We start from the raw sequence: 27,297 nt of genomic DNA on the forward strand, positions 1-27,297 counted from the left end.
CATGGTTTGGAAAGCCCTTAACAAGTCTCATGACAGAGTAGTCAATTGGCCTGTTTGCCCCTACACACACACACACACACGCACATACACGCACACACACGCACACACGAGACCCTATGACCATTTGCTTTATAACATCTCCCCAGTTATCTTTCTTGCATTTTAAAAATGTTTAATTTAAATTGAAAAAACAACAAAATTCTCTGGGCCTGCTTCAAAATAATGAGAATTAACAACACAAAGATAATTGGACTTGAGGGAAAAAGAAAAAAACAAACTCAACCACTTCCTCCAACTTCTTTGAACATATTTCCATTTTCAAACATTTGGGACACATAAAAACAGAATCAAGATTTATTTTGCTATTCAAATGCTAAAATCAAAATGGAAAATGTGAAAAAGAAAGTAAGTGATATTTTGGAAGAAAACTAAATTCAAACGTCAAGTTCCACTTATTCATCTTGTTTATGACAGCCAGATCTACTTTTAAATTTCTAATAATCTTTGGCAGCATAAAAAAATCTGACCTCAGAGTCCCATGTCTCCCAGAGCTCTGTTGCATAAAATCTAGAAGACAAACCCATATTCAAATTTCTTTAAACTTTAAGATGATCTGTCCTATTACAAGTCAAAAGAATTTGCAGACAAATATAAGTCAATTAAGCATTTCAGAAAGTAATAATAAATTGAAACAGAAAATAGAAAAACACACGTAACATTTTATAACAGCAGATTGTCCCTACTAGTAAAATAAATTGAAGATAACAGATTTTTTTTTTTTTTTTTTTTTGTAAACAGCAAAGCAGCAAGTGTTCTGATTTACCCTGGGAACTGTTCTGGCTTGAATACAACTCAGCTTTTTTTCTTCCACGATGTAAAACAACAGAGGAGTCAGGTACATCTTTTAATCATAACAGAAGTTAACGTGAATACAAAAACATTTTCTTCTCATTTTGTTATACGTTAAAGTCAGACAAACTCCTCTTTTTCCTATTTCCTACTGCTTTTAGCCATTATTCCTGATTCTAAAATAACTATTGTCTCTCAAAGAAAATTTCTGCAATTTCTTTTGTTACTCTAAAAAGTGAGAAGAAAATAGACAGAAAGGTATAGTGAAAAGGGACTTGATTTAACTTCCAACCAGGTATTAAAATTTTGGAGAAGTTAATTTTTCTCAGATTCAGTATTAACAGTAAACCTGGAGTGATAATACCTTATCAGTTTGCTGTGAGAATGCAATGCTATCATATATATAAAAATCTAGGCACAGTGTAGACGTTCAATAAGTGGTAGCTATTGTTTTATGATTCTTTTTTACTACATAAAATTTCCTTTCTGTACATCATGAATTTGTGGCTGAAATTAAAATACATGATGTAAAACCGATGTTCACACATTTCTAATCACTAGTACCAAAACTTCAGTGAAGCTAGGGGATATTATCCTGAGAATCAGCTCTTTCAACTCTCTCTTTTCTATCTGTCCTTTGGGCAATAAAATATCTGCTAAAATGAAATCAAGGGAAATGAGATTATTAAAATTTAGAAAGCAAAGCACTTAAAGATGAAACAAGGAACAAGATATAGGCATGTAAACAATCCCACTTCCAACTTATCTAAAGCTATGCGAACAATGAAATGAAAATTGAAGTAAATAACTCAAACTGATTTTTCCTTGGTTCCTGCCCAAATAGGATGCACATTTCACAGAGACCGGAGAAACAGAGGAGAGGCTACCCCAGCCGTGTCATCAGCTCTTAGCTTATACTTATACTATATGAGGTACGCAGTCTAGATAAAAAGACAGGTCTTGTGCCTAGAAAAAGATGTCGGAGCAGAAACTATTAGAAAACGAAGACAGAGTTCAATTTGTTCTGTGTGTGTAATTGTGGTGAAGGCTGGCTAATAATGAGAATGACGGGTCTACACTATGTTTCGTTGTCAGTCAGTTCCTCCTTTTTCCGTGGCCCCATGTTCTGGTTAATTACTTTATTCTAGATTTATGATAACACAGAATAATTTCAATATATCTGTTTCTACTATCGTCTATGAGCTTGCATCTTATTTATTCTTGTCCTGCAGCGACTAGAACACAGAACACACTCAGTTAATTAATCCAGAGGGGACTAAAACTACCATTCAATTAGAAAAGAGTTTACAACTGCCCAAATGCATATGCATGCAATACTGTTTATGTGTGTCCATTGTGCCATAACAAATTAATCTTATTTCATTAATCTGGAGTCCTCAGGCTTGTTGGAAATGAGAAGTGTATTTGGTGTGTGTGTGTGTGTGTGTATTTATGTGGAAATGGAAAGTGTGAATTTTGCTGTTTCAAGGAGGTTAGGGAAAACTCTTTACTTTCCTTATTCTATAGAAGATTAACTCTGGCTTTCCTCCATTATTTTTCCTATTAATAAAAGTCACTAATATCCTTTAAGTTGTGTAAATCCCAAATTTAGACTTTCCTTATTAATCATTCTTCATCACCCTCTGTATCCAATCAATTACCAAGTCCTGCTCATTTTACTTCCTAAGAAGTTTGTAATCTGTGTTCACTTTTCTCCATCCCAGAGAATATGTACTTCGTCCAAGTACAGTTGTCTCACTCTTACTTTACTGAAACTGATTTCCATCTGTTCTCCCTCTCACCAGTCTTCACCACTCAATAACTGGAGAGAGATTTTTCTATTTTTCATTTGATTATTTCATCTTTGCTGAAATTCTTTCAATTGCTTTCCCATTATTTTTTTTTAATTGAAGTATAGTTGATTTGCAATGTTGTGTTACTGCTTTCCCATTTTTTTTAAGATTAAGTTCAAAATCCTTATTACAGCTGCACCAGTCTTAACCACTGGCCTCCTTTCTATTCCTTGCCTTTTCAGCATTTCCAAGTTTCCTCTGCTTGGATACCTAGATATTTCACTTCTCATTCTAGCCAAGCTTTTAGTCTTGGATTATCAAAATAACTTCCTCTGGTGTCAGTACTCTATTCCTATATGTTAATTCTTCAGGAAGAATATTTTTTTCTATGAGAAATGCAGAAGTTCTAGTTTGAACTAAAATATGCATGTTTCATATTTTTAAAATAGAAAAATAGAAAATTATGCATGGATTATGCAATTTTTGCTTTATGCATTTCCCAAATATTCTGCAACAAACAAAAAAAATAGAAAATGCTTGAATTTTCATTAGTCTTAATTTTTTATTCCTTTTTGTATTTTACTCCTTCTGATTTATTCAAAACATCATCTATTCAATTGATACTCAACATCTGAAAGACATAATTTAGGTTCTACAGATATGTATTGCTAACCTATAGAGAGACTATTTCAATTCCTTATTATGTTCTTTAAAAAACTCTTCTATTATCTTAACCACCACATGAAAGTTGTTTTCTAATGCTTTATAACTTCTATAGTTCAGTGATCACATATAGCCATAATTTCTAAATGATTATAAAGCTCAGGGAACTTAAAAGGAAAATTTTTCTGAAATAAATGCTTTGGTTAACATTTAAATTTTTGTCACAGCATACATTTAAAAATATAATCCTTTTCATAAAGTAGTACAAAGACTATTTGACACGTTAATGTAATGTGGATTTTGAATCTATTTTAAATGAAATTATTCAAATATATTGTCCCATTAAAATACTGAAAATTCCTAATGGAAATATGAAAAGCTTATTTTCCTTTCCGTAAACCCCTACCACAACTTAAGCTTTTGCAATCTCCTTTATTTTCAACACTAGAGTGTTTAACAATAAAAGATTAAGCACTCATCATGTGAAGATGAAAATCTAACACTATATTTTTGCCTATCCCTCATGAGCATTTCACTCCATTCAGTGTCAGTAGGAGAATCATATTTATTTCCAAAGTGGAAAACTTAAAGGGTACCTATATTTGGTGACTAAATCATTTACCTATTTACGTGAACATGCTCAGTTCATTAAAGCCAAACTCAGTCTAATATTTGTCTCTTCCAGATTCAGATATTCATTATCTAATTCAGCTTCTCTCCCTACCTGTGAAAGTCAGATTGCTGTCCTTCACGCTTCATGAAATCCCAAGATCATCACCTGTCATATCTCCCAAAAGCCTTCTACCTTTCAATCACTTAATCACCTAGGCTATCTTTTGAAAAATTCCCCCTTTCTTAAAGTTTGCACTGTATCAACATGAAAAGAAAACTGTTTTCTCGACTGTTTCCATAGGGCACTATATGGTTTTATACTTAGTCTTCCTAATTAGGAAAATTCTTCAAAAAAGTCTCTCTAAAAATCACTAAATTTATAAACACCCAGAGAGTAACCTGCACTCAGAACGCACCCAAAATTAATACAGACTAAAACACGCTAACACTAGAGATTTTATTTTCTAAATTAAAGCAGATTGGGGGCAATTCCTCCTTAATTTTCTTCCTAATGACATTGTACAATTGCAAAAACAAACAAAAGACTTTGGGCTTTTTTACTGTCACATTTTCATTTTAGTTAGATAGAAGCCATACGTGTGATGCATAACCACGTCTGGACAGGACTACACCTCCTGCTGAGTACGTTGATGCAAATGACTGTTCATTTATGGAAGTTCTTCACTGAAGTTTACAAATAAGTTCCTTGGTTTGAAAAAAAATAGGTAGGCAGAAGGCAGATAGATAAGAATGTAAATCATCTGAAAAACACTGATCACTACCTCTTTCCAAATTTTTGGTCCTATTAGGGTTTTGTTTGCCTTTTTTCAAGCCAACGTCTCTTGTACATGATGTGCCCTGTTCCAAGATGAACAACTTTCCCTATGGCTCTAAATTAGACTGGAAAACTTGTACACAAAAGCTAACATACACATAATTAAAAACAAGTAGTGGTAAGTATATACTGTTAAAAGATAAATTGAGGCATATTAAAAAGGTTATTTCAGCAAAAATCGACTCCAATCAGATAGTGCTAAACTAGAAGACTCCACTGACAGAGGCTGAGGAGAGACTTTTATCAAGAAAAGGTGGAAGCAAAGGAAGGAAATTATTGATTAGCTATAACTTACTCCCCAGTTGGCTGTTTGAGATGAGCTGTCCTTAGGTTTCAATTTAGTAACCTTGAGGTGTTAATGGACTTAGATTTTGTTTTGCTTCCACAGGCTACCATGACATTAGAACCCCTGTCTAACAGGCTCCCTGTTTAATTAACTTAACAATAGTACTTTTAAGATTTTTAAAGTACCTATACTTATTTCCATTTGTCTTTACTTTTATCTTCATTCAGTTTAGGGTTTTTAAATGATGTCTGCAACTCATGTGAAGCAAAGGCAAAATGAGACACAACAAGTAAATGCATGTAAAACAATACATTTTGATGATCGTTTTACTAAAAACATACACATGCCTATACAATAATGTCTACTTATTTCTTCATGTTGCTAGTGTAGAATAAGGATAAACATTTTTTAGCTTTTGAGCCTTGAATATTCCTGCATTCATTCAACTAATATTATTTAATTTTTGCCAACTGCCAGGCACATTGTTCCAGGGCTTGAAGGTGCATCAGTAAATAAATAGATTTAAATGTCAATTCTGATGGAGCTTACATTCTGATTACTTGTGAAATACGACTCACAGATATTCAACTCAAATTCAAGGATATTTTTTTCTCCAAAGATTCACTCGCAGCATCTGATCTAGATGTGTTCACATTTTAAAATATAACAAAAATGAGGTTATGAACCAAACAAAGCAAATTACTTTGAACATGTTGAAAGAACTGTAAATAATAGAATTGCATAAACTTCAACACAGAGTAACCCAATTTTTGGAGTTTAATCACATATTCTGATTAATCTCCCAAATATAAATATTTACAGATGTTCAGTTCTTCTTTCTTTATGGAAAATGAAGAAACTCTGGGCAGAGAACGAACTGAACTTTCAAAAGTTCTCGAAATATTTTAAACAGGAAACCAGCTGCAATACACACCCACGGCAATATGTTCAAGGTGCAGAACTACAGGAGTTCAGTGAAGACCTTGGCGACTCCAAATTACTACAAGTCAGATTTAGTTCTTGAATTATATGCCGGTGTGGATATGGTTACAGAGGACACTGAGAAAATAAAATTATTAGTGAATATGGACCTACCCAAGTTTCACAATTATGTTTTTCCTTAAAACACGTGATTAATCTATTTTGAAATCACAAGGCTACCTACCTCTGAATAGAAATAGCATAAGTTTCAGAGAGTATATTGTACCTCTTATGAATGAATGGAAAAAATATAAAAGGAACATGTGAAATTGATTTTGTGTATAATTAAAACTATGCATTTATAGTACTATATTTATTTATAGTATTGCAAGGATGTTAAACGAATTGTTTTTTCTCGCTAAGGAGCATTTTAACTCTCAGAAAAACTGAAATAAAATAATATAGAAAAAGCAAAGGAGAACAATGAAATTGTTCAAAACTGGACATTCTTATATTATGTAACAAAAGGAGAAATATTAATATATACATATATTTTATCACAAATTATCAGAACAGCAGCTAATAAGATGTTGATGTTTAGATGAAACTTGGACTTCTTATCTGAGTCACTGGCACTAGATTTATAGCCTATCGATTTATGTACTCTTTTGAGATAAAAATAATATCAATCAAATGTTTTGTTCTAATTCTTTACATTTTAATTAATATAAAACAAGTAATCAGTTTGCAGATATATCATTGGGAGGAAAATACCTTACCCTAGAAAAACAAATATGGTGATTGTGCAATACTTAAGCTACGTCTTATAATAATATATCCAAAATCTTGATTTCCCTGGGAAAATTTCATTTGAAAGAAAAGACATGAAATATTTAAAGATGTAAATGTTAAATTTTGATTTGAAGATCAGTTACTTTATGTGCTAGCAAAACTTCTTCCCTGGCTATACTTTCTCCCTTTTAGCCAAAATGTATTAGTAATTTGTTTAGACATAGAGTCTCTCAACTTCTCCAATCATCTTTCTAAGAGCTGATGTTCTGGTTTTTGTCCTTTGGCATAAAAATAGACTACATTAAAGAAAAAAGCAATTTAACTATAAAACAGAGTTCTTAACACAATTGTTAATTGATCTGGAATCAGTTTTTATGCATTTATTTTTACTGTAGGCATAGTTTTTTTTTTATTTCTTTACTAAAGACAAGTAAGGAATTGCATTAAAAATGTCAAAATAACAGGAAGTTAATAGCCAGTGTTTATATTTCTCAACAGATCTGGCTTTCCAGTCTCTAACATAGAAAATGTAAGACATGTGCAAGGAAAGAGCTGAAACCAGATTAAACTCAGTTATTTTTTTAAACTTGCTTTGTTTATATTCACCCTCTCAATCATATAAATATTTTTTCAACTCTTTCCCAAGTAATCCCAATAATGCCACAATTGTAAATCTTCCTCAAAAATTCTATTTTTACTTGTTTTCTCTCTCTGCTCTCCCAGATTTGTATCTTTCATTTAATTCATAAAAAGAAGAAGAAAAAAAAAAAAACTAAGAAATGTGTGGATTCCTAGAAACTGGGTTTCATTGTTTTCACCATTGTCTGCTTTTCACACCAATTAGGTTTTCTTAAATTATAGCAAGGAAAGAACATACTGACACCAGTTATTTCCACAGGTGATCATATGTCACATACTTCTCAGTATCAGTATAACAAAAATATATCAATATAACAGCATCAGAATGGTATAGTGAAACCCAGAGAATACTGGGTTCAGAATCAGAAAACCCGGGAAAAATCTGTTTCTTGAGAAGGTCACTCAAACACGTACCTTCATTTACAACACAGAGATAAATATAATTCCTAACCATGATCTATGGTTGCTGTGAGAATACTTTGTAATTGTTTATATTGTGGGGTCTGTCCTACATGGCAGTCATTAGCCAGATGGAGCTGGTGTGCTCTTGAAATGATGGTAGTCTGATCTGAGATGTACTGTATATGTAAATTAGGCACAGTATAGAAAACAAAAATGTAAAATATCTCATTCATAATTTTATATTGATTATATTTTAGAATGATATTTTTAATAAATTGAGTTAAGTAAAATATACTACTAAAATTAATTTCATGTTTATTTTTTAACTTTTTTAAAAACATCTTTATTGGAGTATAATTGCTTTACAGTGGTGTGTTAGTTTCTGCTTTATAACAAAGTGAATCAGCTATATGTATACATATATCCTCAAATCTCCTCCCTCTTGCGTCTCCCTCCCATCCTCCCTATCCCACCTCTCTAGGTGGTCACAAAGCTCCAAGCTGTTCTCCCTGTGCTATGCAATTTTTTAACTTTTTAATGTAACTTTAAATTGTGTATGTTGCTTAAACAATTCCTATTCCTATTGGACATCTCTACTCTAGAATATCTAAACAAAACTAAGGGGGTTTCTTTTTCATAGAGGATTGTATAAAAATAGAAAATTATGTTTTGATTTTTAAAAAATATGTTCAGTGCATTTTGGCAATATTTTTTCTTTATCTTACAGAGGCTTTCAATCTATACTTCAAGTGAACATGATTACTAATAACAGTATTTACAAATATATGTTTGGAAACTGCATTCTATTGATAGTGGAAATAACAGACAAAAGAAGTAATGCCTGTTATTTAAATGCAAATAAACAGGACATTTTCATTCTCTGCCACATGGTCCCATAATGCAGAAGAGGTGATGCTGCACTAGTTGCACCAGAGTAGAACTGACATCATTCAAAACAAGGGATATATGTCTGGTCAACATTCTCATCTAGCCTTTAAGAAACCCCATTAAAATACATTTGAAGCTGTTTAGACAGCTTGGGTTTTTAGACAAAAATGATTCTTTGTTTTTAATTGATCAGTAAAACATTTAATTTTTTAATGTAACAGCATTTCTTCATAACAATACAAAAATGTTTCTTATATTTTAAAATACATCTAATTGTAAAAATATTGGTTGTGTTATAAACTTAAGCCCAAGAATACTAAATAACATTATTAATAAACATTATTTTTATTTTTATCGAAATCATTGGCAAAATAATATACCTCTAGAAGGATTATGGGCTTACAATTTGTTAGATGTGGAAAATTCTGTCTAGATCTTATCCCTGCCTGAAGATTGTTCTCTAATACAGTCTGTAAGACCAATAAAAACATCATAAAAAATAGCAAGAAGGTAAATGGATAAAATCACAGACAAAAAATTAGAGTCTCAGTATGGGATGGGTATTAAAATTAGTGTCTACCTGTGGATATTTATGTTTCTACCATAATAAAATCTAACTATCTATATATAAATATATATATATATACACACACATACATACATATATATATATATAACATTATGCTTTTCCATGTATTTTTATGAGGCAATTATTCCACATTTAAGTAAATTTTAAAATATTTATTAATAAAAAATAAAGCTTATCTAGTAAAACCAATTGTGTTAATTGATTAGGTAGTAGAGGGATGAAATATATTTTCAGGGACAAAAACTTCATTTATATCCGAAGTATTTTCACATACATTATCCTTACAATATTCTCATCTCGCAGTTCATATTAATTCCAATAATTTTACCTCACCCACCCACTGGCTGGTTATATAACCTAGATGCCATTACCAAGTTAGCATTTCTTTCCCATTTCAATGTCAAGCACCTTTCTGATTACCTTCTTCTATTGGCCCCATAACTCTTTTCTTTGACCCAACTTGGACGTCCTATAAATTGATTCTATTGCCTTCTGTTTCTCATCTACTTCACATCAACGTTGCCCTCCCTATTCTGTGCTCCATTATTAGCAAATTACCTTTGGCTAGAATGGCATTCTCTCCACCTTACTTGCCTAGAAAACTCTAATTCTGGTTAATTCCAACTACCTGCCTGGTCCATAGATGCACCTCAGCACCTGATCATACTTGGAGAAAACACATCCCTTGTCATCTGGTCACACTTCAACTTCTTGACTTGAATATCAGGCCAGCCTTTAGTGCTACCAAGCCAACTCGATCAATTCGCTCTCCCATTCTCTTGAACAACGCCACACATTTTCTGTCTTCAAACTTCCTATGTCTTTCTCAACTCTTCCATCTCTCTTGATGAAATTGTTTTTTCTATTTCACTAAGAGAAGAAAAGTTATCAAAGACAACCACTATACTCTGGTTCTACCACAGCTATCAGTCTCATTAATACCATTTACTCTGCTGGTTTCTATGGAGGGACCATTCAGGCCCTTAAGGCCAAAATTCCCATTTGTATGCTCCATCTAATCACCTCTAACACACTCAAGGATGTGGGTCCCCCCAAAACAGCCCCCTCTCTCCTACTAAATCAGTTTATACTTCTCCTCTAGATCATTCCCATCAGGAAATGGGCAGGCTGTAATACCGTCAACCTTAAAAAAAATCATCTTGAACCCCATCCAGGGGCCATCCTATTTCTCTGGAATTTTTTGAAACAAAAATCTTGAAAAGACATTTTCACTCATCCAATTCTCTCTTGAACCCATTGTATTAATATTCAAGCCTAGATCTCTACAAAAACAATCAATGACTTCTACATTGCTAAATCTAATTAATGTTTAATTCCAGGCTTGAAATTCCTGTCTTACTTGACCAATTAGTAGCATTTATATAACTGGCCATTCCATCTTTCCAGATCACTCATTTACTTGGTTTCTAGATGACCCCTCTCTCATGGTTCTTCTCTACCTTGCTGGTGGCTGCTTCTTATTCTGCTTCAGTGGGTCTGTCTTACTGCACACTTCTGAGGTGGAAGTGCTCCAGGGCTGAGTCTTTGCACCTTTTCTCTTCCCCAGTGGTCTAGCTGAATGCATCCAGTCCTTTGCCTTCAAAACCACCTATTTCCTGATGTTTACCAAAATTATTTCTCCATTCTGAGATCTTCTTTTAGTTCTCGACTCATGAATCCAGCTGACATCACCACTTCAATATTTAACTGGTATCTCAAATGTCACATGTCCAAAACCAAATTCTTAAACACCAGCTCCCAATCTAAACTACTCCTCCCACTGGCCTCCTTCTGTCAAAAAACAGACATTTTATTATTCCAGTTTCTCAGATCAAGCCAAGAGATCATCATTTTTTTTAAGAGATCATCTTTGATTCCTCTTTTTTCACACTGCACATCAGCGTTGTTGGAAAATTCTGTATTTCCATAATCTCATCAACTTTGTTTCTAGTAGCTATTTCAAACTGCCTTATCTCTTGCCTGGACTGTTGTATTTTACCCAGTCTCTCTAACTTTTCCCTACTCCAGTGTATTCTCCACAACAACTGGAGTGATCCTTTTAAAATTCAACTTAGGATCAAAACACTTAAATCACTTGCCATCAGGCTCACAATAAAAAAAGAAGTTATCTCTGCGGCCTGTGAGGGTCTCATGATCTGGGTACAGGCTACTTCTCCAAACTATTCTCCAGGATCTGAGATTTCTGGACCTGAGATTCATACCGTTATGGGGTGAGGAGGCCTTTTTTTTTTAATGTAAAAGATTATCTTGAAACTTAGCTGGATTAGTTTCACGGTACACCTGTCTCTGCTTTGCTTACTTTCTGCAGCTGCTGGCCTTCTGGCCATTCCTTCAAAAAACAATACTCTCCTGACTAGAGACTTTAGTGTTTTTTAATCTGCCTATAACTTTTCCTCCTAAGATTCCTCATGGTAGACTTCTTTCATTCACCCTGACAGAGGGCAGTTCTCAGATTATGTCAAAAGGACACACATTGTCCATTCCCTTTTAGCCTGCCTTTTCTTTCGTCAAGAACTTATCATTAATTAATATATAATTACAGAATTTGTGGATTCTATTGCTTCACTAGCTAAAATTTACACTTGATGAAAGCAGGGGATTTTTAGTTTAGTTTGCATTTCTATTTCTATTGCTAGAACAAGGTCGGAGACACAGTAGATATTCACCACTAAGTGAATAAACCGGCAAGAAAACAGAGTGACTTAAAACTATTCTTTTTTTTTCCCCAAAAGACAAGTATTACAAGTTTTACTAAATAAATCGGACTCCCCTAAAGAAGGTGACCTTGGAAAACTGGATGCTGATAGACTTTTATAATTAATATAGAAAAAGTTTTCAGTGAGGTTAACTTCCATTTTAATCATGACCAAGAACTTAATTCTTTGAATTACCTGATATATATATATTACTGTGAATATCTTTATCTACAAAAGACAAATATTTATACATAGTCAGCCACAAATATTTTTGAAATAGTGTGGAAAGTGGATGAGGGACTTGAGAGAAAAAGGCTTGTGTACACTTTCCAAAAAATAAGAGAATCAAGGGGTTTCACAGGACTGAGAAGTGGGGAGGGGGAGTTTGCCTCTTGCATTATTTACACTTCTGATATTGTTTCTGATAAACATCTAGATAACTAGAATGTGTCATTTTCATTAATTTATAGACAAAATAATAACCACTTACAGCCACAGAGTAGATATAGACAAGTGAATATATTAATATAAGACCTAGGAGTCAAGCTTTGGTGTCAGCTAGGCTTAGGCCCTGCCTTCTGTGAGAAGCCCACTTCTAAGACAGTGGACCTGCTTATGGCTCGGTGAGTACTAGAATCTTTCCCATCAATCTGCACTAGTAGGTCAAATTTATTGCAGTCCCACATCCAAAGTTCAGAAACCAGCATGTAGATTCATACAGCATCAACATTTTAAGAGTCCATTTATTATCATAATTGTTACAATCAATGATTTCAATCCACACAGTCATAAGTTTTATAACTTAAGCTCTGTCGTGATAAGAAGAACAGACAAACCTGGGCAGCATCAGAGAATGGGATGAGAGCAGCTCTAAGTTGTCTGGCTTTGGTCCAACTCAGTCCTGCCATAGGTAATGCTACAGGAGATTCTGAACTAAAAATGGAATGAGGCACACCTGAGTCCTCACACAACCCCTGCAATTACTCAAGCTCCTACCTAGGAAAGGCTTACAAGTAGAACTTTCCAGAACTACATTAAATTCCAGGGATTGCCTGGCACTTCCACCACCACCCCCTCCTTTGCTACAAAGTGTTACCATTCCACTGAGCACTTTATTCCCGTGAGTTATGTTTTCACCTCATTCAGATGATGAGTAAACAGAAGAAAGGAATCTATGAATATATGCTGAATAATAAAGCCATCTGATCTCCGGCAGCCATCATAAATTCAACTTTTGACATAATGCCTTCATAATCCTAAATTCACTAAGGGAGGAAATGAAAGACTCTATGAAAAACCCTCAGAACTCTTTCCATAAAAACTAGCCTAAAGTTGCTTCAGGCTCTTCTTCATTTAAATATTGTCACTTTACATCGTGTTACATTTCTAAACAGTTCCTTTAACTAAGGAATATATGTTCATGAGTCAGTGACTGAAAGACTCACTTCTATTTTTCGGAATCTTAATTTCCACAAATTAAAAGCAAGCATTGGGATAAAATACGATTTTTAAGTTCTGCAGTGAGCATGTTTCCTACCCAATACTAAGGATATGTCTGTCTTCAGCTACCAAAAAAGATGCTTGTATCAGAATTTTAACATCAAATATCTTTATATCTTTGTTACATGTAACAGCAATTCTTGGCAAATACCATTGACTATAAATCACCAAGATAATATTTAAACATATAATAAGATTAATATCCCTCTGCAAAGCTATTGATATGATTTCAATGAAATGGCCCTGAGCCCAACTCATCTTCTCTTTGATGGGCTGATGTTCTCCAATAAAATATCTACCCAGTTTTCCTTTTTATAACCAAAGTCTCAATTCATACTTGATCACAGTTGAACATCTATAATTGGTGACGGCACTGAGGACTCAGGTATACAAAATTCTCTCTTTGGAAAACCATCTTGGAATTCAGCCTAGACCTATTTAATTAAAAAAAAATGTCATAAAGTCAGTGACCAAAGCATTTGAAACAACAAATGTACTTATTCTTTTAGTAATGATAACTTTAAAAGGATTAATCTTTACATTTCAACTATCATCTGTTCGGATGCTTGGCAAAAGGTATTACTCCAATAAAGCCTACTTAAGAGACAGCAAGCTTCTAAAATAGTACAAAGTACATTTCTAAAATGATATAATATACTATACATGGAAAATCCTAAAGATGCTACCAGAAAACTACTAGAGCTAATCAATGAATTTGGTAAAGTAGCAGGATACAAAATTAATGCACAGAAATCTCTAGCATTCTTATACACTAATAATGAATAATCTGAAAGTGAAATTAAGAAAACACTCTCATTTACCACTGCAACAAAAAGAATAAAATATCTAGGAATAAACCTACCTAAGGAGACAAAAGACCTGTATGCAGAAAATTATAAGGCACATATGAAAGAAATTAAAGATGATACAAATAGATGGAGAGATATACCATGTTCTTGGATTGGAAGAAGCAACATTGTGAAAATGACTATACTACCCAAAGCAATCTACAGATTCAATGCAATCCCTATCAAACTACCACTGGCATTTTTCACAGAATTAGAACAAAAAAATTCACAATTTGTATGGAAACACAAAAGACCCTGAATAGCCAAAGCAATCTTGAGAACGACAAATGGAGCTGGAGGAATCAGGCTCCCTGATTTCAGACTCTACTACAAGGCTACAGTAATCAAGACAGTATGGTACTGGCACAAAAACAGAAATATAGATCAATGGAACAGGAGAGAAAGCCCAGAGATAAACCCACGCACCTATGTTCACCTTATCTTTGATAAAGGAGGCAAAAATATACAGTGGAGAAAAGACAGCCTCTTCAATAAGTGGTGCTGGGAAAACTGGACAGCTACATGTAAAAGTATGAAATTAGAACACTCCCTAACACCGTACACAAAAATAAACTCAAAATGGATTAATGACTTAAATGTAAAGCCAGACACTGTCAAACTCTGAGAGGAAAACATAGGCAAAACACTCTATGACATAAATCACAGCAAGATCCTTTTTGACCCACCTCCTAGAGAAATGGAAATAAAAACAAAAATAAACAAACGGGACCTAATGAAACTTCAAAGTTTTTGCACAGCAAAGGAAACCATAAACAAGACCAAAGACAACCCTCAGAATTGGAGAAAATATTTGCAAATGAAGCAACTGACAAAGGATTAATCTCCAAAATTTTCAAGCAGCTCACGCAGCTCAATAACAAAAAAACAAACAACCCAATCCAAAAATGGGCAGAAGACCTAAATAGACATTTTTCCAAAGAAGATATACAGATTGCCAACAAACACGTGAAAGAATGCTCAACATCATTAATCATTAGAGAAATGCAAATCAAAAGTACAATGAGATATCATCTCTTAGTGGTCAGAATGGCCAACATCAAAAAATCTAGAAACAATAAATGCTGGAGAGGGCACGGAGAAAAGGGAACACTCTTGCACTGTTGGTGGGAATGTAAATTGATACAGCCACTATGGAGAACAGTACAGAGGTTCCTTAAAAAACTAAAAATAGAACTACCTTACGACCCAGCAATCTCACTACTGGGCATATACCCTGAGAAGACCATAATTCAAAAAAAGTCATGTACTAAAATGTTCATTGCAGCTCTATTTACAATAGTCAGGACATGGAAGCAACCTAAGTGTCCATCATTGGATGAATGGATAAAGAAGATGTGGCACATATATACAATGGAATATTACTCAGCCATAAAAGGAAACAAAATTGAGATATTTTTAGTGAGGTGGATGGACCTAGAGTCTGTCTTACGGAGTGAAGTAAGTCAGAAAGAGAAAAACAAATACCATATGCTAACACATATATATGGAATCTAAGAAAAAAAAAAAGGTCATGAAGAACCTAGGGATAAGATGGGAATAAAGACGCAGACCTACTAGAGAATGGACTTGAGGATATGGGGAGGGGGAAGGGTAAGCTGTGACAATGTGAGAGAGTGGCATGGACATATATACACTACCAAACGTAAAATACATATCTAGTGGGAAGTAGCCACATAGCACAGGGAGATCAGCTCAGTGGTTTGTGACCACCTAGAGGGGTGGGATAGGGAGGGTGGGAGGGAGGGAGACGTAAGAGGGAAGAGATATGGGAACATATGTATATGTATAACTGATTCACTTTGTTATAAAGCAGAAAGTAACACACCATTGTAAAGCAATTATACTCCAATAAAGATGTTAAAAATAAATAAATAAATAAATAAAATATAGAAATTATACATATTATTCAAAACTCATTATTATAACATAAGGTGGTTTTCTAATTTTGTTTCGTTAAAAACATTGAAAAATAGAAGAGAAGAAAATGAATGCTATTGCAGAGATTAGTCCTATTCTATTTAGAGGAAAAGCAAAATAATACATTTAAGGTTTGGATATTTGAAGGGGAAAATGTTGATAAATAGGTTCTATTCTTTTTACTATACATACACTGTTCTTAAAATTATCTATTAGCAGCATACATTTTATATTCACTCTTCACCCATGGAAATAAGACTTATAGGATAATTTTTTTTGGTAATAATTGCATCTCTTCATAATTTTAAGAAGGTGTGGTTACTAGGCATTCATTCATATCATGCATCAAAAGAAACAAAGGAATGTCAGTGTAATCCCAATATCATTTCCAGTCATTTCACATATTTCATTTGTGAATCAGTAATATTAGATGAAATTCAGAGATGAAATTTCCTTTGAGAAATCAAAATATATCTTCTCTGAATAGGACTAAAGCATTCAAGAAAATAAAAGAGAGAGGAAAGCATAAGAAGTGAATATGAGAACAGCCAATTTAAACGTAATACCTGCTTATTTTCAGGATCAATTTCTTCTTTCTATTCCCAATGCCAAGAGTGGACCACCTGATAGGACTGTGATTGGCTGGGTTTACACATGCTGGAATTGATCTGCTTGTTGTCTCACCACCCCTCTCACCACCCCTGAGCTCTGTTACCCCAATGCCCATTCCAAACCATCCAGCTAACTCCAGCCAGAGTCACAACCCTAAAATACCAGTGCAGCACAGTGGAATAGCTCTGGAGCCAGAAAGACATTGTCTGGAATCCTGGCTCCACTTACTATATTTGTGGCTTTAAAGAAATCATTTAGCATTTTTGAACATCAGATTTTTTCACATGTAAAATAAAGATAATATGTAAAATAAAGTTCATTTGATCACACAGCTATCAAAATTGTAGATATGTATGTAAGTTACCTTGAACACAAAAGCACAATCATGTGTTGAAAGTATGCCAATGATGAAAACGAAGAAGATGATGATTAAGAAGAATAAGATGATGAAGAAAAATGAGGAAGCAGAGGATGAGATGAAATACTCCATGTCTTCAGAAATTTGCAATTGTCCCCACTGTTAATATATAAGGGCAAAATTAAACTATGTGAATTTTAAGATGCTCCACAACTCCATCCTGCTCTGGCTATTGTGCACAATGTCTACTACTCACAAGGTGTATTTTTTTCTGCTCCAGTGGGGGGAGTCACTCATCCCTAGCCTACCTGGCTGTATATTAATTTATGCCTCAAAACCCTTTGCTCCAACTACTTCTAAACAGTAGAAGAGTCTTTTTGCTTTTCAGCAACTGTCCAAGTTCCACTGATTTTTTAAGTGAGCTCAGGCAGCCAGACTTTTCTTTCAAGCCTTCTCTAAAATCTTGTTAAAAAGGGAATTTTGAAGGTTTTGGCATTATGGCAGAATTCAACTGACCTTGTAATACAAGTACAGGAGATATGATGCTTCTTCAAATAGAAGTGGCCTGAGATCATTTTCTGTTGTAAAGAATTACTGCCATTATATGTGTGGCTCTAATAATTAGATGAAACGCTCATAAATTTCAAGTCTACACCCATAGTGAGGCCCCAAGAAGCTAGGTCCCAATGATCAAGCAAATACTGAATCCAATGAAAACATATGAACAGTGCAAGAGAGACCACTAAATGATGTTATTTCACAAGAAAACTATTTTTTAAAGTTTTAGGAAAAAATACAATTCATATTAAACATTTTTCTAAATATTCAAATAGACATTGATATTTTTAATCAATATTGCAAAATCACACAAAACTTATACAAATATTGTATCACTAGCTTGTCAAGATTCCTTTCTAATCTAATGTTTATGTAAAAATATGGAGAAAAGTCAGAATTAAAGACTAATTTATATGTCTTTAAATATTTGACAATATTTAAAGGATATTTAACAATATTTAAAGGATATCTTAAAGGATATGACAATAGGATATTTGACAATAAAATGATTAACAAAACATTTAATCAAAAGTTGTAACAATACCCTACCCCACAAAAATATTAGCAAAAGTGTATTCAGATGATTTTAGAAAAAAGGAAAACTAGTGTTTATTTAAACGAGAATATCAAGAAATATCATTGTGTATTTCAGTGCCATGTTACTTACATGTTTATAATTGTATTTTAAAAAGAATATCTCCATTATATTTCTATTTAACAGATTTACCCATTCAACATTTATTTTATAATTTATCTTTGCAGGAAACATAAGCAAATACTTCCCAATGGTTTTCAGATATCTTTTTTCCTTAGTTCTGTAATTTCTTTCTCTAAACACCCATTTCCTTTTATTATGTCAGGATTTTATTATTATATTCTATTTCTCTTCTCCTCTACACTACCCAGGTAGCTTATATAAAGAAATCAATATTAATGCTAAATTTGAAGTATACTTTTCTGCTAACAGTGACAGGAATTTAGCATGAGGACCAGCAAAATGAAAATAACTCTAAATGCATGAGGCATAAATATGAGGATTTGCATAATAATTCTACTTTACTTTTACTCTAAGAATATAGATTACTTCAAACACTTCGACTAACTCACATTCATTTAGAACTACAAAACAAGGTTTTATTATCAACATAATATATTAATGTCTAAATTTAGAGTTGAAAATCTTACCTGAGTTTTGTTAGTACACAGTTATTTTTTACAAAACAGAAAATATATGACAAGCTGTCAGGATAAATAATACCAACATGGAAAATGGAAGAAGGAGGGAAGAAATCAAGTCCACTTTAAGAAGAAACACCGAATCCCTCTGTTTTCCAGACGTACAGTAGTTCTGCATCTTATAAGCAACTGTCTTTTCTTTGCTCTGAGAACAACACATGCTCTGCCCCAGAAGGAAAATATAAAAATTAAATAGAAAACCACAAAGTTATTAAGCATCTTACCCTCTGGGCTTGCTGGGCTGCTCTAGCGGCTCAGTGTTACAGACACATATGTAAACAACAGAATTTCCGGCATCCTTTTCTCATCTGTATAGCTCTGGGGTCTTGGCCAACAGGATTATTTCCAGCATTAAGGCCACTCCACACTAACTCGAAAAAGATTCCCATTGGTTGTGAAGTTTTATCAAAACCAATACCACAACACTCTCTGTGGATCACAAGTGAGCTATCCAAAATGAAGTCATTTTAATGTTCCCTAACTCAGTATGGCTATCCAGTACTTTCTACACAACCTATTTGAACGGTACTGTAAGTGAAAAAGGAAGAAACATCCACCCCTTCATCCACCAGTGTGTTTAATGTTTAATAACAATTTATATAACTTGCAATAGTAATAGAAAACATAAAATGGCAAAGCAAGAACTGATACCGTATCTATCTGCAAAAGATTTAAAGAAAGATTATAGTGCAGATTACAGGAACAATAGGAAACATCATTGGTCCAAAGTGATCTTTATTAGATTGTACCAGAAAAGAAAACTATTTGGGTATAGAAATCAAGATACAAAACTGTATGTCAAAACCTTTGATTTCAGTCATGTTGGCAGGAATTGTGAATTGCCATCTCCAGGGCCCCCAGTGAGAGCTCTCCAGCCCCTTTCCCTGGGGGGAAAAAAAAAGGAGTGACTTTCTGGTGGCAAGATGCAGCTGTCAGGAAGTGTTCTGACAAACGGGTGATGGCAGACCACATGAAAGAGAGCTTCTCTGGTTGAACTAACAGCATAGAATGCCCAGAGTTTCTTTTCAGAGGAGAGGGTAGAAGAAACACAATCACTATATCCTTATAAATAGCATGAAAACAGCATTTGAAAGTTAGGGAGCTAACGTCTCCAAATTATTTCATTCTTCCTCCCCTCTTAATTTGGAAGAATATTCTCAGCCGAATAACCTATTTGTCTTCTATTTCTAGTGAACAGCATCCTTTCCTCCTTACTTCCTGATGCAATGGAGGGGGTGACTTTTCTCCCATAAAAAAGTGAACTAACCCTCTGAGGTTTCCTTTCGTTCTATCTTTTCAGAAAATGTGCTCAATGACCATACTCTCTTCTCTCTCCCTGAACTCTCCCTTTCATCTGGATTTTCCTCATGACGTTTTAAACACCACCAGTTCTTCAGTCAGTTTCAGTTATGCCAATGAATCTCGCTTTCAGTTTGGTTATTTTCACTTGTAGGTACTATTCTCTTCTGCTTCATGGTCAGATGATTGAAAGAGCTCTTTCCAGCCAGGAACTCGATTTAATCTATCATCTACTCCCTTTAGTACACCAAAGTGACTCTCTGAAAACACACACTTTCCCCCACACACATGCGTATGCATTCACACACATGCACATTTTGTGTTTTTTTAAGTTTGTAGACTCCTCTCAGCCCATATGCCACTTGTCCTCTATGCAGTCTTTGATACTGTTCACAGCCCCACCTACATGAAGATTTCTCGGATCTCAACACTACATCCTCCTGGTCTTCCTCATGAGCACTCACCATCCTCTCCCTGCCCTCTGGAGGTGCCTCTTTTCCCTCCCATCCCTACATATACTGCAGCTATGTCCTCATGTAAATCTATTACCTGGGCGGGCTAATTTCACCCATTCTAACAGTTTCAATTATCACCTTTCTTTACCAAATACTTATATTTAGATCCAATCCTTTTCTGAGTCTCCAACACTTATATACATCAGCACACTGTACTCTGCTACTAGAAAATACGACAATATGTCATCAAGATATTTAAAACTGCAATCATCATTCCTCCATGGACTTGCTGTGTTAATTACCTCAGTAATGCCAACCAGTCTTACACTTCGCCAAAAAAAAAATCCTGGAAGTCATCCTTGAATTCTTTTCTATATTCAATGCAGCATCACCTCCTTTTGATTTTACTTCAGTAAGCTGCCCCAGTCCTCTCTCTTCCCACTGCAACAATCCCGGTTCAGGCAACTGTTATAATCTGGCTCGGTCACTGCAGTATCTTCCTAAATGATCTATCTGCCTCCAAGCTTGTTTGGTAACAATTGCTTAGTAGGCAATCTTTAGTAAGAGTTACAATGGCCTATTGCCTGTACTCATGCTTCTTGAAGGCTCTGAAGATTTTTAACCCTCTTATCACATCTCTTCTTCAAAATGCATTTGCCAGCATGCACCTTTTCTGGATTATTTTTTATGTCTTGTAAGCCATGTCATGTCCTTTTCCTCCCCTTTATTACTTTGTTCTCTTTCAAGGAGGAATCCATCCAAGGGACTGTCACTGGTCCTATTCTCACCCCACATCCTCTGTCAGAGTAATCATATCCATTTTTGTGGATTCTTTCACCATATATATTACAGTGGGCTGAATGATGTCCTCCAAAAAGATATGTTAAATACTTAACCCTGGGTACCTGTGAATGTGCCCTTATTTGTAAATAGGGTCTTTGCAGATGTAATCAAGTTAAGATGGGGTTATACTATATTAGGGTGGGTCCTAATCCAATGACTAGTGTCCTTTTAAGAAGAAGGAGGGCTTCCCTGGTGGCGCAATGGTTAAGAATCTGCCTGCCAAAGCAGGGAACACGGGTTCGAGCCCTGGTCTGGGAAGATCCCACATGCCGCGGAGCAACTAAGCTCGTGAGCCACGGCTACTGAGCCTGCGCGTCTGGAGCCTGCGCTCTGCAACAAGAGAGGCCGCGATAGTGAGAGGCCCGCGCACCGCGATGAAGAGTGGCCCCTGCTGACCACAACTGGAGAAAGCCCTCGCACAGAAACAAAGACCCAACACAGCCTAAATAAATAAATTAATTAATTTAAAAAAAAAAAAAAAGAAGAAGGAAATTTAGATACAGAAACACAGAGGAGAACACCATGAGAAGACAGATGCAGAGATTGGAGTGATACATCTACAAGCCAAGGACTTTTGGTACCCACAAGAATCTAGGAAGAGGCAAGAAAGGATCCTCCCCTAAAGCCTTTGGAGAGAAAGTATGGCCTTGCTGACATCTTGATTTTGGACTTCTAGCCTTCGGAACTGTGAGAAAATAAATATCTATTGCTTTAAGCCACCAAGTTTGTGGTGACTTCTTAAACAGCCCTAGCAGGTATACTAATATACAAATAATTATCAAATATATATAGCCAGCCCAAAACAGTTTATCAGCTTCAGATCTGCACTTCTAACAGTCTAATGAAAATAGGCACGAGGAACCATTTAAATCCCTCGATAATCTCCAGACACCAAATCTGTTATATTTCTTCCAAAACCTCTACTGTACACTGTATTATCGGTCTTAAATAGAGAAACCATCGTGCAGTCTCTTGAGCTAGAAAATGTTTACTGTTCCTGAGTCCTCACTTCTCTTCACCCTTCAAAGAACTCACTTTTAGAGTAAAATCTGAAAGAATTGACTATTTGTCTGTCTCCACTTCCATCTCCCCTGGCTCTTTTGAACGCATACCAATCAGAATTTTGTTTTAACACGTCAGTTTTTTACTGGCAAGTTTATAAATTACTGATCAGTAAAACCTGGCTATATATGGAGGGCACCGTCTCTCTTGGAAGTTTGTCAAGTGAAGGCTCCTTTGTTCCACACAACTTCACTTCCCTTGGGGTCAGAAAGCGGAGTAGGTGTCCTGCTTTGTCCTTATTGCCAAACCTGGCTCACGAATGCTTTGTTGATTGATAGTGTGGTACCTACTAGCATCGTGGAAACAGAGCTATCCCTCATCTCCACCTTAGTTCAAAGGGTGCACTGCCACCATGACTTACATACACCATTACGTTAACACTCCATATCCCATAAAAAGAAAGAGGCACATACGAAAAAAAGAGGAGAAAATTCAGCCTTGGCGTTTTCATAATTTGTTGGCCAGTTCACAATACCTTAAGGTACTCAGCACACATCAATGAAAGTTAATTTTTGTGTGTTTATTCCAATTTCACTTTATATGTTAGGACCTCCCTGTGAATTCTGATATTTGCTCACCAGTATTATTTCTCTACTTCCTCCCTACAAAAAGAATTTTTATTTTTGTTTGGGGCAACAAAGTGGTCAGTTTAAAAAACAAACCAAACCAAAACAAAACAAAACCCACCTTATGTTACCAAGACTCCCAGTATAAGTACACTTAGCCACATGGTACAGTTTGGCCGGTGAAACATAAGTGAAAGCCTGAGAACAGTTTTGGAAAGTCTCATCTTCCTGATGTGGGTGACTCTCCATTTTACTTCTTTCCTCTTCTTCCTTCCTTGAACAAGGATAGGAGGCTTGAGATGGAGAAGCATTCTTTAACTAATTGTGAGGCCATGAGGTCAAGACTCAGACGGAAGCCACACTAAGAAGAACAGAAAGAGTTGGGACCATGACTGGCTCATGCAGACTTTGGTGACGGGAGGAAAAGAGAACTTATCTGGTTAAACCACTGTCATCAGGTTTCTCCCGTGGCCTTATTTATTACAGTGGGAGCTACAGGCCAATAAAAAGCTGTAACAGTATCTAACTGCAGAAACCATTGGGAATAAATACTAATCAGAACTGATTTTACTCTGGAGTCTTATCACTTAATTGAGGAGCCCTGAAGAAACCATGAAATTGAAAACTCCTGCCGCAGCAACCTTTACCCAATTTTAAAGCTTTTTCTCACCATCTCTGTGAGAAATCACCTCTCCTGGTGTCCACAGAAAGAGTTAATGCTATAGCCGAAGGCGATATTCATGACTTATTTACATGTCAGAGAACTGTAAATTTCTTAAGGAGATAATGTTGTATTTGTCTCCAAATCTTCTGCAAATAGGCAAATAAATTAATGAATAGATGAATGAAGGTATAAATGGATAAATGAATAAATATATGGATGTTCTATGAAAGCAATGAAGAAAACAAAAAGAATGAGAGTATTTCAAGATTGGGTGACTTGTAGAGAAAATAAATTATAAAGATATACTTTAAAACATTGAATAAGTGTTTGGTGATTTTAAAATTTCCTCTAATATTGGTTTTTTTGCCTACTTTTATAAGTTGAGAGAATAGTGCTAAACATTACACGTATATGCCTCTCACTGACAAAGTAAGAAAAATAGAAATATAGACAAAGTAAGATAAATGGAAAAGATTTTTCTGTGGACCTCAGTAACTATTTGAATTCAGCTGTTAACTTGTAATTGCTACAATTTCAATGGCATTAACAATATTTGTAGGTTATTCTAAAGCAACATATAATTGTCTCAGTAACTGAAAAATTTTTGCAAGGAAGCCAATTTTTGTTTTGATTGAGATGCACTAGGTGATTTGAAGTCACAGATTAGAAACATGTATGTACAAAATCACGGAGTACACTGATTTTTCAAATACATCTTTCATCAATCAAGAGACCAGCTGGGAAGCCAGATCTTTTATTAAACTGACTTCTGCCTACCCACATACACCAGCCACATAAAACTGAATGTCAATGTCTTGACATTGTCTTACTCCAGTGTTAGAGAAAATATCATTTTTTCTCTCACCATTTTAGAAATAGGAATTATTGTTTCACAATGTCCAGGATTTCTTTACAGAAACAATGCATATTTTCTGTGAAAATGTCTAAGTTGTACTACAAAGCCAACTTGATTTATATTTTGTCAGTTGAGGGAAAAGTTAAGAAAAAAACCTGTAAGAAAAATAAATCTGATTCACAATAGAACGTATTTTAAAAAGAAGAGGCCCTGATCTCAGACAGACCTCAGAGTCACATCTCAGAGTCCGTCAGTCCCTTCTTTTATAAAACAAATGTCATGACCAACAGAGACATGCCGAGGGCTAAGAGATAATGGATATAAAGTGCTTAAAACAGACCCAACATTAAATAAATTGAAGCTATCATTAGTGTTAATTATTTGAAAAAGTAGTATGTTGACTTAACTACAAGGTCTACAAAATATTTTAAGCAAATTTTTATATTCTAAATATTAACATGAAGCAGATGTAATCACAGCCCAGTTTGATGGACTTATTTTGCTGTGTCTCTGCGTTAGCTTCATGGTTGTAAGCTTGCTCTGGCACCCAACTCTTAGGCCTGCTGAAAACAATTAGATATATTACTCAGGCTTGCAATAAGCATATGATGAACTTGTCTTAGTGAGACTCTGTGAAATTATAATAAGTTTATCTTTGTGAGACTTTGAACAGTCCTTAGGAATACCTACTAATGAGACAATGGCCCAGAGGCAAATACTTTCTTTTTAAGTAATCAGATATATTTTACATAATTAGAATTAAATATTTAGTCATTGGATTTTGATCAAATTCATAGCCGAGGTTAATGGTTAAGCCTTTTTTCCTTTGTTAATCACGATGTGATGTACTTCACATTTTGAAAGGATTTCTCAGACTCGGCACTGTTGACATTTGGACCAAATAACTCTATGTGGGGCTGTTTTGTGCATTGTAGGGAGTTCAGCAACATCCCTGGCTTCTACCCACTAATTATCAGCAGAACACCCAAGCTGTGACAACCAAAAATGTTTCCAGACATTGCCAAATGTCCTCTGAGGCGCAAAATTTCTGTCAGTGGAGATTTATTGTTTAGAGTGATGGAGTGGTGGGAAGGTGAGACTAAGACATGGCTTGTCTTTGCTAATAACCTGCTGTCAGCGGTGCATAAAGTGACTCTATCATTCCACGCCTTATCTTCCCCACCTATACACCCAGGAAATCAGACTAGATACTCTCAAAAGCTTATTTTACCAAAACATTAAGCACCTTAGCCTCTCTTCTTCTCCCTCTCCCTCTCTCTCACACACACTCAGACGCACACACAAACGTATGCACACCCACCATACACAGATACACAGTCACAGACGCACACACACAGATACACACACACACCCTCCACACACAGACGCAGATGCACACACACACACAGAGACACACGCACACCCTCCACACAGACACAACACATATGTACCCCTCACACACACACACACACACACAGATGCACACACACAGACACACATGCACACACACAGACACACACGTACATACATACACACACACACACACTACCACTCTACTCACACCTTTCAAACTTGCTCATGCAGTCTGTGTACGTCAGGGTATAAAATGCATAAGAAATATAAACAAAAATATTACAGAACCCATTTCTAATGCAGGGAAGCCACTTCTAATTCAGTCTTACAGTGTCATGATTAATCTTTCTTGGTAACTTCAACTCCAGAATGACCACATATTCAAAAACTAAAAAGCTTCTCATTGATACATCTAAATTGATAATGCCAATTATCATTTTTTTCTTGAAAGAGCACAACTCAACATTCAGCAAGGAAGTGTAACAAAGTGCAACAAAGCTTCAGGTAAATCCAAAACCCTTAAAAATAAAGAAAAGAGAACACACTGGTAGTGAAATACACTGAAGCAATCCACTCAAAAATAAAAGACTTAAAAAAAAATGACTGTGGTATCTAGAGCTTGCTTTCCTGCTCTCCACCCACACACCACAGTGGAAAATCCTCCTGGAAACAGGCTCACAAAGCCCTCATCAGGGGGTCCTTTCAGGGGCCAGATCAGCTGCGTAAACAAATGTACCCACTACACCAACCTCCACTGGCACCAGACACTTCACCTGCAACACATTGTTGTAAGGATTCTTTTGAACCTGCAGAACAGAATCCAGAGTCTGGCATATAGCATGCACTCAATTAAATGGTAGGTATAAAAATAATAGTGACATCATCATTATCATAATATAGATTCAATTATACAGCAAACATGAAAAAAGTGAATAATATTCTTTTTATTCTAAGCACTTAAAAGGAATAAATATCCCTCAGGATTTTATTTAATTCTGGTGAATCAATATTAAATAATTCAAATTTTTATTGCCAGCTATTGTAAGTTGGAGCGTTACAGTGGCATCTCTGAACTGTGAGAGGGCAATACACCTCTGATAAAGATCGAGCATGACTGAGAATATCAAACTCTAACACAAAAGCAAAAGATAAACAAAAACATT

General features: G+C 35.1%; 1 protein-coding gene across 8 annotated transcripts in view; it reads right to left on the minus strand.

Annotated features, from left to right (window-relative positions):
* The window catches only part of CCDC102B (coiled-coil domain containing 102B), a 246,363-nt gene extending 226,834 nt beyond the window's left edge, over nucleotides 1-19,529 (minus strand). For 4 of the 8 annotated variants that reach the window (XM_067014935.1, XM_067014936.1, XM_067014937.1 and 1 more), the window contains exon 1: nucleotides 10,730-10,947. In XM_067014935.1, the coding sequence (XP_066871036.1) occupies nucleotides 10,730-10,854 (125 nt within the window). In that variant the 5' untranslated portion in view covers nucleotides 10,855-10,947. Of the gene's footprint in view, nucleotides 1-10,729; nucleotides 10,948-17,248; nucleotides 17,402-19,260 lie in introns of those variants that run through there. The other 4 variants (XM_067014938.1, XM_067014942.1, XM_067014939.1 and 1 more) reach the window with 3 other exon arrangements.
* Between the last annotated feature and the right edge of the window lie 7,768 nt (nucleotides 19,530-27,297).

Source organism: Kogia breviceps, chromosome 15, assembly GCF_026419965.1.
Source record: "Kogia breviceps isolate mKogBre1 chromosome 15, mKogBre1 haplotype 1, whole genome shotgun sequence".
NCBI lineage: Eukaryota > Metazoa > Chordata > Mammalia > Artiodactyla > Physeteridae > Kogia > Kogia breviceps.